The sequence below is a fragment of the Ylistrum balloti genome, unplaced genomic scaffold, assembly GCF_031769215.1.
Source record: "Ylistrum balloti isolate Yb309-2 unplaced genomic scaffold, AGI_CSIRO_Ybal_v1 Utg369888, whole genome shotgun sequence".
Classification (NCBI taxonomy): Eukaryota; Metazoa; Mollusca; class Bivalvia; order Pectinida; family Pectinidae; genus Ylistrum; species Ylistrum balloti.
The window spans coordinates 161,428-174,648 of NW_026782022.1; the positions used below are offsets into that span (position 1 = coordinate 161,428).

At 32.9% G+C, this 13,221-nt stretch overlaps 1 protein-coding gene across 1 annotated transcript; it reads left to right on the forward strand.

Moving 5' to 3' along the window:
- The first annotated feature begins 480 nt into the window (after positions 1-480).
- On the forward strand, positions 481-5,849 carry LOC132546415 (L-proline trans-4-hydroxylase-like). Its single transcript, XM_060210127.1, has 8 exons — positions 481-575; positions 1,306-1,387; positions 1,890-2,000; positions 2,318-2,409; positions 4,195-4,285; positions 4,455-4,584; positions 5,004-5,155; positions 5,730-5,849. The coding sequence occupies exons 1-8, from the start codon at positions 481-483 to the stop codon at positions 5,847-5,849; spliced, it is 873 nt and encodes a 290-aa protein (XP_060066110.1).
- The last annotated feature ends 7,372 nt before the right edge of the window (positions 5,850-13,221 follow it).

Genomic DNA, 13,221 nt, shown 5'->3' on the forward strand with positions numbered 1-13,221 from the left:
ATGTCTTCCATCTGTGGTAAGTATTATAGAAAGTATACAAATATAATACTGTTATATTGTCATCTTTTAGAATGACCATCATCTTTAGGTTTTGACAGGCAATATGCCGTGCTACTAGTTTGATGGAAGAAAACGTATATAAGTATTTCCATATGTTTCCAGGAACATGTCTGAGCAAGCATGCTTCTTTAATACGATACTGATCAAGAACTTCTACTTGTATAGAATGCTTTACGAGATTATTTACTCGACAGATTACAATTTGCTGTCCTAGACATTGATTGATATCTGCTCAGTTGAGTACCAGTATATCATAAAGTATTTGCCCAAGTAGTACAACGTATTTTGGAAACGGGGATGAAAGCCTTCAGCTTTCCGATGCTGTTCTTTACAGTATAGTTGATTGATATTTTATTATGATATAAAAGTACACTTTATTATGTTATAAATAAAATGTTCTATTATTCTATAAAAGGATTTATGACTTCTTTTTCAGAGTATACTTTTAGTGAAAATTTTGAGGTTACTGAAGAAGTAAGGCGTGACTTCGATGAATATGGATACATATTGCTTAGGTAAAGAACCGAAATGAATGTATACTGTGAAAGTAAATTTTGGCATTTCCCCAAAGTTTCATGCTCAGGGGATAAGTCGTTAAGAGGACTATTGTTTATTAAGCTTTTATTTTCAAAGTAAATATATTTTACAGCGTTAATTTCTCCATTCTTGGAAATAGCAAAAATAAGAACCGCTCGGAAATAACGCTAACAATAGTTAAGGTTAATGAAAAAATAAAAGGCAACCACAACAATTGATTCAGGTATGTACGAATATTAAGGTAAGGGACATTGATATATAGCGTTCAGATAAATAATGACAATAGCTACCCATGTGCACGGTACTGAATGAACTTTCTGGCAAATAATGAAAAAAGTCAAAACTTATAACGTAACTAATTAATTGTATGGTATAGATACACAAGTTATGGTAAAACATTGCTTAAAAGCAACATCAAAAGACCAATACTTCGAACACTTTTTCAGTCATCAAAATTGATCTTTTGTATGTACTGAATATTCATCGTAATCAGTCAGAAGAACGTTAGCTTTTGTAACCCAAAATAAACGGATCATCCTCTGCTTCCTTAAATATGCAAAATAATTCTCCCAATGGATCTGAGCAGCATGTCATTGGCATCCCGCATGTTTCAATGATGTAACCACTTCCCGCCTCAAAATTACTATTGGCAATAAAACGTGAAAAACAAACAAATATCACTAATTAGCTACCCGTTCTTTTCATCAGGGGAGTACTGGACCAGGAAGAACTCTCTATGATAGAAAAAGCGATAACGGGATCGGATGCCATTACACAACATTTATATTACGTAAGTACATTATTAATCGAGATATATTGCTAAATTACCATGCAGTCTTTGCCATAGACAGGAAGGTAACTTTCAGTATCATATTATTAATATATGTATTGAAAAACCCTACATGGTCTCTGTTATCAGCAGTAATCGATTTCAGCTGTCTCTACGCATGAGCAACGTTCCTGTCTATGTAGGATTCTTCTACTAGTTGTATCCTTATAAGTATCTCAGGTAACGAAGAGACATTGGGCACGAGATTTAATAAAAAATCAAAAACGAGTTTATTATATGTACAACCATTTCAACTCAATGGTATATCTCATTCATTTTAGTCAGTATACATCCATTGGTAATATGAATGTTAATTCGATAAGAACAAAAAGTGGGTTGAATATTTCTTTATTCAGCTGGTATTCTTAACTCAGCGTTTATGTTCATAATATTCAGAGTTACACTATACCATTTCTGTATAATGGTCAATATTGAATGACGAGTATGACTTCCTCATGAACAGGATACAGAGTATGAAGGGAAAAAAACTGACAAAGTCATGTGGTCTCATCCGGGTTCTGACGTCACAGGGATGGTGGCCAGGAGCAAGAAGATTGCAGGGGTTATGGAGAAGGTAAAAATGGCGCTAAATAGGAAGCAAACAAAGCCAATTTTGGTCTTGAACTGAATAGCTTTCTACTGTTTTTGAACCTTTAATTCTGTGGATTTAAAAAATATTTTGTAAACATTTTATTACAAAAATGACGATTCGTGTGCTTGAAAGGAAAAAACGCTATGATAATACATATACATGTATATAATTTACAAATAACTTTTCAAGAATGGAGTATTGTTTGATTGTACCACGTAAAAGTCGTGGATATCCAACCCATATAAAACCTGAACGTATTAAAAACTACGACACTATATCGCTGACTGCATTACTTTCAGCTGCTTGGAGGAGAGATATATCACTACCACACAAAGCTTATGATGAAGGAAGGCGGCATAGGGGCTAGACACGTATGGCATCAGGACTACGGGTCTGTGTTAAGAGGTTATTATATGGCTATTTTGATATCACACCCTTGCAAGCACATGGGGTGATGAAGTGTGTGAAATATATCATAATTTATTTATCATACATTTTTTGGGAAAAAACCTCAATTCAACAACTCAATTATCCGTACTCACATTGTTTTGATCTGTTGAAGAAATTAAAATTCATTATTTTTGAAATGTTATTCTCTAAAATGAACTTGATGCATTCCTTCACTACAACAGTACTGTAATTATCTCTGTCTGTGTTTGTTTCTGTGCTAAATGCGCAAAAGCATCTGATGATGTCATGATATGTCCGTGCAAGAGGCACCTATATCACATAGGCATAACGAATATAATGAGCGACCTAAACTTCTACCACACTTTCTAGTGTTAACTAGCTCCTCCCGCGACATTAATTGATCATTCCAACAGTTGAATAAACATGTTAAAAAACTGTGTGGAATGACACTTTAGTATGTTTTGATTGGATGACAGGATGAACCTCGACTATAAGGGCGTTTCAGGCGCCAAAGGAAATTAGATTGCGGAATAATTAGTTCACGATTGCTTAATATATTTATGAAATTCTAAGTTTTTTCGTTTTAATTTCACTAAAGGTCATATCATTAAGGCCCAACTAATGACGTAAAGAAAACATACGTGGGTTACAGGTGAATTTAATTTCTGAATAGCGTTTTTGTTGGGGTAGAAAAAGGTCTATATATTTCCCATATCTGATATCTATATATTGTACACGTTATTTGAAGGGTTCTTTTTCGAGGGTTCTATATTCGAGGGTAAAATATCGCTAATGAACATGAGATGAATAGAAAAAACTGTACTACTTGCATATCCTCTGAAAATTTAAGTGGTAAAAACAATAATTAGAGTTTGAGTTTGACTTTCAATGGGTGTTATCAATACTCAGCATCCTCTTATTATCTAGGTGACTTAACAATTTACCTGGAGAGACTTGTTTATAGAGTAATTTGAATACCATTTTTACATTATATAACACAATACCAGTGTTGATATAAACTTTTACCGCACACTCTTCATGTAGAGCCTTTAAACAACATACCCTGTCATTCCCACAGTGAAGTAGTTATCTTTCCAGAATTAAGTCGTGTACTGTTCACCTTTTCAACCCCAGTAAAAAGAGATAGCAAAGTAAAACATCAACAAAATTTATATTTCCCTGTTTGGTTAACTTAACGACTGTTAAGTTTGTTTCAACAGGTTAAATAGACTGATATATAGTAATTACTACTAACCGTGTGTTCTATACACGGAAACGTGGCATTAAGTTTGAAATAAATAGACAAAAATTTATGATAAAGAATATTAACATTTGCCTGACAATGTCACTGTATAAACAAACGAAAAAGAATTGTTTTAAACTACAAGTCTTGATCTGTCTTATTGCATATATAATCACATAAACGACAGGCGTTTGCATTATGATATTTTTGTATAAATTCGTGATTACTTAGCAGTATTAATGTTGAATAGGATTATTACTGTATACTGTAACATTTCTAACATTTGTCTTATGGCATTTACGATCGCTATAGATGACAGACCTTTGCGTTATAATATTATGTTTATGTTTATATATTTATAATTACCAATACCTATAACGATTATTAGTGCCATTAGTACACCCAAACATTTAGTACATATCCTCGCGAGCTGACTTTTAAGGTTTGTCGCAAAATTGAATTAATACAATTTATCTCTGTTTTTGGTCTATGTCGTAAGAATTATTCTGATATTTATACAAGGTACTGGTATCACAATGGATGCCTTTTCCCAGACATGGGAACAGTGTTTCTAGCTTTGGATCCATGTAAGAAAGAAAACAGCTGTCTGCAGGTTGGTGGCTACGTTTGTTTACTATAAGGTGGTAGCATTTCTATCGAAAATGGAGATCGAATCGTTGATAATGTTAATACTGACATTTGCGTGCCGTCTGATCTTATGTTAAATTATTTAAGTTATTTTTCATGATTTTAATAGGTAGATAAACATTATTTCTTTAAAGATTTTACGCGGATCTCACAAGTGTGGTCGAATAGAACATCGGCCTGTGAAGCAGCAGTATGCTGTGGATGAGGAAAGGAGAGTCGACATATCACAACGCTGTCCCCATCAATACATTGAGATGGAGGCAGGTATGACATATCGCTATATTTCATAACAATTAAGCTTATAAACAAGAAACGAGTGGTTATATGGTTGCATTTAACTTTTTGACCACGTTTTATCAAAATGTTAAAATATAATATTAGAAATCATCAATTAAAGATTATATTCAAATTCTTCGAAAGAAATGAAATGTCAGACCTTTGATAATGAGCACTGATTTAAAAAATACAACATTTTAACATTTCAAAGGTCAGTTTCTCTCCTGGTCATCCTTAGATCAGAGGAACATATACCCGCGGTTTAACAATTGCACTTCTTTTTAATGACAATGAACAATTACACTTCTTTATAATGACAAAATATACCAAAGTCGTGCGCTTTTATGTTTTTATCTTTATCTGTACTTTTGTATGTATTAAATGCTGTCTTTATTATACCCAATCAGGTGATGCCCTCTTCTTTCATTGTAACCTGATCCATTCGAGTAGTGATAACACTAGTAACAGGAGGAGATGGGCCTTCCTGACTGCCTATAACAGAGCCAGTAACAATCCTATTATAGAACATCATCATCCCCAGTACACACCTCTACACCAGGTAGAAAAATATAATCATAATATAATTAAGTACTTCTGTTATATTGTTAGCAAGTAACTCTGGCCGATATTAGTATCTTATCATATAAGTTGTCGGAAAAGGCATATACCTTTATAGTATGGTATACTTTTAAGATGGTCAGTCTCGGTAATATACAAGAGATTATTGTACCTCTGCTCTATCACTACCTGATAACTATTCACAGCTGTGATAATCATTGAATGTCTATGATTGTGCTGTCATTATTCGGATATAAATGGCCAGTACTTTTCTCTTAAGTTAATACATCCCCGCCCCAGCGAAGGTGCGCGTGAAGCAATTGTAAAGCACAGCAGGTTTAACTATTAACAGTCTCTGAACTATCTTTATATCTTAATTGCACAGTTCCCCAGTGCTCAATACTCGTATATAGTACTGCAGTGTATAGTGATTGAAAACAAAAATATCTAATGACATTAACTTCCACGATTTTACAGCTTTTAGATTTTATCATTTATCCCTTGACCTTTCATCTGCCTTTAGCTCGTATAATACTGGTGAACACTTTCAACTTATCGTTGTATTCTTGTTCTAGGTTCCAAATATGGCCATAAAGGAATGCATGAATTACACAAACATGGAAGGGAAAATATTCCTCGATCCCAAGAGAGATTCTACCATCAAAACTAACTTTAGAAAACACAGCCAAGCCTGAACTCCATAATGTTATGTTCGAGATTTGATGCTGTTACCAGCAAAACACACTTTCAGCAATATATAAAAATGATTTACAGACATAAGAGCATAATTGTAAATGTTATAATTCTTGGATTGTACAGTTTCTTAATGAAACATTCGAAAAGGTTTAATTATATTTATATTTAACGTTAATTTTGAAATGATTTATAAAATTTCTTATCACAGATCCTGTTTTTTAATCATGTTAAACCGGGGTAGCCAGAGAAAATTCACGTGGTTTAAAAGATAAAATAATAACACACTAAACGAGGTTTGTGAAGACCATTAACAGTCTCTCGTTTTCTTGTCTTAGAACAGCAGCATACTTCGTGCGTTTTATTTGGGTTGTACAAACAGCTGGCGTAGAAATACATTATGTTTTGCCATTAAATTGTATTGTAAACAGCAAACATTCTCGTTTTTTATCAGTGGACGCTTCAGTAAACCAATGAAAAGGATACCGACATGTTTGCAAAATTTAGCGAGTACAAAATATGATCAAAAGAAAGATTCACTTGTAAATATACGATCAGGACCATGTGTTCATTTTGACATTGACACCAGCCATGAAAGTGATATCACTTTTTCAAATGATAATTATGAATATAACAACGAAACTTTCAATTATACTATTACGAATCGAACACAGTTAACAATTTATCAAAAGAAAAACAACAACAACAACAACAACTACAACACACACACACACACACACACACACACACACACACACACTAAAAACAAAACAAAAAACAAAAAAATCATGATGTCGACTTCATCAACCTACATATCTCAAAATTTTCTGTTCCACGTTTACTTGCCGCTGTATACATCTTTCACGAATATGGTGATATTGGGAAGGAGGAAAGTGAAGAAGCAGGTTAGTCGGAATTATTCTGCCTCCAGACCGAATTGAAAAAAACGCAGAACATCAGAAAATTGTGACTAGAAGCAGGTTGAATTTCGTTTTGGGAAGTGGTTTAATTATCCTACGTTTGGTCTTTTACATGATATATAGAGGATCAAGCATGAGTTTCCATACAAATTGATAAAATGAGTTATAGAACTTTTCGTTATATCGAGACTCAGACGACTGACATAAATTTTCTTAGATGAAAGCTTCATATAATTTTAACACTTTTATAGCATTTCATGAAAACAGCACTTTATTAATATTACTGATAGAAAAATAAATAACGATAATCTCACTCGCAAACGTTAGAGTGCATATATGACGTTACAGCACTGATAGTTATATGATAAAATAGGTAATTTAGGAAAATAAGACATTTCGGTACATTTTGTTTGTTTGAAACGGAAACGTTCTAGCTGGTTAAAACCATTAATTATAGTATCTTATTTTGACACCGACCTGTTCTAGGTTGTGAGGGGTGGGATGAAAAGCGTTAGTACCGCGATACCGTTTTGTTTACAGAAGCTAATTCCCGTTTTATCAGTGTTTTGGAAATCAACGTGTTCAATAGCAACCTCGTTAACTTGTCTTGAACCAAAAAACCGAATGAAAAATTCAATTAAGAAAAGTTACGTTCGTTATCACCTCATTTCCTATCATGAGAATATAAAATTTATCTTAAGTTGAAGATTAACTAACAGGCTTTGTCGGAAAATCAAAAAAAAAAAAAAAAAAATCCCATACAGGACCAACCTATTTTTACTCCCTTTTTTGCCTGCTTTCAGTCAGGGCTATGGCTGCCAGTCTACTCTGTTGCATTTACTTGAGGCTGGAGGAAGGCCGTGGACGATAAGAGGTATATGTGCGTTATATACTCATTGATCTCTCCAAGACCTTCGACTACAAACCACATAATCTGCTGTCAGAGGAACTACGTACCTGTTAGTCAGATGAGTCTGTAGCAGGTTGCAGCAGAATATACTGGGGTCCTTGGTCTCTGACTGTAAGCGGTTGGAAAGGGGAGTACCACAGAGTTATATACTGGGTCTTTCAATTTTTAAAATTTTATTTAAATTGTATACAAAATGACACCCTTCATAATTATGCAAATTACAACAAATTGTCTCGTATTGATTCAGACCCTGGCATTGTAAAGAAATCCTAGAAAACTTTTAAGTGGTTTTAGGACAATGGTATGAAAGACAACTCTGATAAATGTCAGAAATGTGTTGGCAAGAAGTCAAATTACTGTAATGTTACAGCATGCCAAGATATTGTTAAGCTTTTAAATGATGTTGATTTTAACTTCATATGGAGATGTCTTTTATTTGTGAAAACAGACTCAGACCAGCTTTGTATTTAAAGAAGAATTGGTTAAGATCTTAACAAGGAGAAAAATCAGTTATCTCGTTAAATCTTAACTACTGTCTCTTGAGTTGGCATTTTTGTTCCATGGGTCTACCAAAGGATAGGGGGAAAATCAGGAAAGGTCGATAATGATTTTATATATCCTTTGGCTGGTCTTTTTACTCATCGGGAATATGGTTTGTGAAGATTTAAAATTGTGCATAGAATGGCTGCTTATTATATTTGTAATTTAGTTAAATTAAAACATTCTTTTATAATTCCAGGAATGAGAATACTCTCGAAGATCCGAGGATCAACACTTCATGGTATCAATCCTTCAAGTATGATGTTTTACGGGTGAGGAACAGTCTGCCAAACCGTCTCAGGAAATGCTAATCACATTCCGGGTTTCGCAAATTGTTACACTTGGGACAATCCTGTCTATACCTGTTACTTATGTGTCAGTGTGTGAGAGGCTGTCCGTTTGCTTCAGTGACTGCTTCGCTGTTTAAGTGCTGCCTGTATAGATTATTCTTCAATGTCCTATTAACTGTGATATATGATGTGTTACTTGTTAATATTGCCTGTTAGGTTATTCTTTTATGTCCTATTATCTGTGATGTATGGTGTGTTACTTGTTAATATTACCTGTATAGCTTATTCTTTGATGTCATGTTATCTGTGATATGTGATGTGTTACTTGTTAATATTACCTGTATAGCTTATTCTTTGATGTCATGTTATCTGTGATATGTGATGTGTTACTTGTTAATATTACCTGTATTAGCTTATTCTTTTATTCTTTGTATGATATGATACCTTGTTAATATTACCTGTATAGCTTATTCTTTTATATCTGTGATATGATGTTAATATGTGTTACCTTGTTAATATTACCTGTATAGCTTATTCTTTAACGTCCTGTTATCTGTGATGTATGGTGTGTACCTTGTTAATATTACCTGTATAGCTTATTCTTTTATGTCATGTTATCTGTGATGTATGGTGTGTACCTTGTTAATATTACCTGTATAGCTTATTCTTTTATGTCATGTTATCTGTGATGTATGATATGATACCTTGTTAATATTACCTGTATAGCTTATTCTTTTATGTCATGTTATCTGTGATGTATGATATGATACCTTGTTAATATTACCTGTATAGCTTATTCTTTTATGTCCTGATATCTGTGATGTATGATATGATACCTTGTTAATATTACCTGTATAGCTTATTCTTTTATGTCCTGATATCTGTGATGTATGATATGATACCTTGTTAATATTACCTGTATAGCTTATTCTTTTATGTCCTGATATCTGTGATGTATGATATGATACCTTGTTAATATTACCTGTATAGCTTATTCTTTTATGTCATGTTATCTGTGATGTATGATATGATACCTTGTTAATATTACCTGTATAGCTTATTCTTTTATGTCCTATTAACTGTGATGTATGGTGTGTACCTTGTTAATATTGCCTGTATAGCTTATACTTTTATGTCCTATTAACTGTGATGTATGGTGTGTACCTTGTTAATATTGCCTGTATAGCTTATTCTTTTTATTCTTTTACCTTGTCCTGTATAGCTTATTCTTTTATGTTATCTGTGATGTATGATATGATACCTTGTTAATATTACCTGTATAGCTTATTCTTTTATGTCCTATTAACTGTGATGTATGATATGATACCTTGTTAATATTACCTGTATAGCTTATTCTTTTATGTCATGTTATCTGTGATGTATGGTGTGTACCTTGTTAATATTACCTGTATAGCTTATTCTTTTATGTCATGTTATCTGTGATGTATGGTGTGTACCTTGTTAATATTACCTGTATAGCTTATTCTTTTATGTCATGTTATCTGTGATGTATGATATGATACCTTGTTAATATTACCTGTATAGCTTATTCTTTTATGTCATGTTATCTGTGATGTATGATATGATACCTTGTTAATATTACCTGTATAGCTTATTCTTTTATGTCATGTCATCTGTGATGTATGGTGTGTACCTTGTTAATATTACCTGTATAGCTTATTCTTTTATGTCATGTTAACTATGATGTATGATATGATACCTTGTCTATTGTGCCTGTATAGCTTATTCTTTTATGCCCTATTAACTGTGATACCTTTTAAAATGTAATACTTACTACATGTATTAGTAATATTGCCCTATAATAGTGCTACTATGTTTGTTTTCATTGTCGCTTGGTTGTTTCCGTCCTTTACATTCTGCGCTTGTTTTACCACATAAAAATCCTATATATATAAATCAGTGGTTGACCTGGGTTCATCGTTAAAAGTGGAACATTTCCTTTTCAAATAGTCAAGGTTTCGTCTTAATTTCATACCAGTGTCGCCCGGTTCTTCTTGTTCATCAGTAGTAATTATTTCAACGGCCATAAGCTGTCCGACGATGTCACACTTCAAACGTCATTCAATTTCTGGTATCCATTTTTTCCATTTCGACCAAATTTTGCATAAAAATTCGATAACCCGTCTTCAAATGGCAATCTTCATTGTAGTTACGTAATAGTGTCAGGCTATACAACGGTCTTACAGTCAATGCGATGCTTGCACATCTATTCAAAAGTATTATAATTGCGTTGCTGTTGCCTTTAACGTCTGGTATAGCATCATCAGCTTTATCTCTGTTGTTCATTAACCGGTCCAACAATACATATGCACATCCATAGTGTATTAAACCAAAGGCAATTACTAGTTTACATTTTGTTCCTTTTATGCAGTATAGGTAGATGTATCTGTCCAAAATATATATCATATTGCGATCAAATTGAGTGGGTTGGTTTGATTTTATATTGCCATAATGTCCTATTTAAGGTTGCTCATGTTTCCCCCCATATACATCACTCCTCCATCTATTTAGTAATCTCGCATAATTCACCTCAAATACTGAAGATAAACAACCAATACTTGGCATAATTTTCATTTGTTTATTTCATGTCTGGTGAGACCCAGACAATGACCAATACATATTAAAATATCTGTGTACTTTCGTACGACCATATAAACGGTAACATCAATGGTACTCACATTGGGAGGTGTTCATGTGTGCGGAGTAATCTGGACACTACATTATAAACAGGGGCATTGTTAATTAAAATAATCGGCAGCACTTTTCATAATATTTTTTGTGAAAACGATGAAAAACTAGTTAAAACGACAAATTTCTAAATCTTCTTGCATACTTTTCATACCAGCATCAGACACTCAATCTCCACTCTCGTCTCCATTCAATAAGGAATTAGTCCGATCAATTACATGATCAGCCGTCTCTATTTTATATCAAAGACTCCATATTATATTTCCAGAACTATATTCAGAACACATGCATAGGTCTTCTAATATGAATCAGTAAACTTTGATGATTTTCTCATCCAAAGTCACATTGATGTTGGTTATTAATTCGGCAGGTAAGTGCCCTAAACAATCCATTAAAAAAATTGTTTTGTAGGATAGAAAATAGGCGTGCCAGTATCCCCAAAATGAGACATCACCGGACAAGTTTATGGTTATTTCAGAAAGATCATATCCTTTTTCTCCACAATTTTGTTGTCTTCAATGTATTTCCCTGAAACCTGAATTCTGATGATCTTGCACATGTAACTATACACATGTATTAGGAGCTTAGAAATATAATGCTTAGTACTAAAACACATAGTTCATGGTCAATATATGAAAATGCATTTCATTGCTGATATGACTTTATGGTTAAATTCTTAATTAAATAAATATTAAAAATCAAGTATACAGGTAGGTGAGAGCTATATCTACATGTTAGTGTTAAATAAAAACACCTGTTTAAAAATAGTAATGTTTCTCTCTCCATACCCGACAACTCTTTTAAATCTATATATACAAAGCTTGATGCTTCGACATTTATTCTTTGTGACATCACTTGACAAAACACTTAACACACACGCTTCCAAAACTGAATCAATAGTGCCATACTGTTCTCGGTGAGTAAGCTTGGACAAACACATGATTACTATATAAAACATTTGATTGACAGCTCAGACCCTCACGTTTCAAAAGAATTATCTATTTATTTTTTAATTAAGTGATATACCCAAATATATCTTGAAATATCATTGAATTGTTCTATTGAAATGAACAATCAAGTTCTAAGCATCTGTTTAACTTCTTCAGAACATTATCTGGAGTAAAATTACACAATCACAGTCAGAGTATAAATACCTGATGCTAGCTGCCAAACATGTTTTCACACACAGAATAACTAAATTGTCAAAAAATTAATTGTTTTATATTTTACAGGGATCAACAAGTTTACCGAAATAATTTCAATGATCTCTGATATTAACTCGAAGGTCCATGATAAAAGTTAATATGATGTATTTCAGACATAAAGATTGAAAGATATCACATAAAGTTTACATGACTGATACCAAATGAAAGAGGGCATTGTTGTTTTTGGCTGGTTATACAAACAAAAATTGTGAGACAGTGCTACGATTTTATAGTAGAATATTGAAATATCAAACATTACCAAACATCCAAATAAAGATGAAAGGTAAAATGTTCTTATACAAATACAAAAAGTCAGATAATCCTAAATGGTATGGCACATTTACATGAACAGAATGTTTTGCCCAAAAGCAAGATTCACAAGACCATAAAGTATTGATAAAAAAAACAAGAGAGAGAGAAAAAAATATATATCTGAAAAAAAAAAAAAAACATTGATTTTTCCGTATCGGAAACTAATCAGCCCTAAAAAACCATATCAAGCTTCAAAATTTTCTGACCATAAATATTAAGCAAGATACTACTTGAAAGACATAACAAGGAAATAATGTTTGATATCTCGGGAAGCATCAAAATTAGAAAAAAGAGAAAACTTGTCAAGTGACAGCAGCACTATATCCTGGTTATTCTGTGCCTCTCTGACACAAACATTTTTCTACAATAAGCAAAATAGGATAAAAACATATAGGAAAAATATATATTACTTTAAAACTTTCGATTAAATGACTTCAAGGGGATTATCAAGCACTCACAAATAGCAGAAATCATGTATACTTCAAATT

Excerpts from the sequence above, each read along its gene's own strand:
- LOC132546415 (XM_060210127.1), top strand. The coding sequence starts at position 481 with ATGACTTCTTTTTCAGAGTATACTTTTAGTGAAAATTTTGAGGTTACT. Across the intron at positions 2,410-4,194 it reads GTATGGCATCAGGACTACGG|GTACTGGTATCACAATGGAT; the intron begins GTCTGTGTTAAG and ends TATTTATACAAG. Across the intron at positions 5,156-5,729 it reads AGTACACACCTCTACACCAG|GTTCCAAATATGGCCATAAA; the intron begins GTAGAAAAATAT and ends TTCTTGTTCTAG.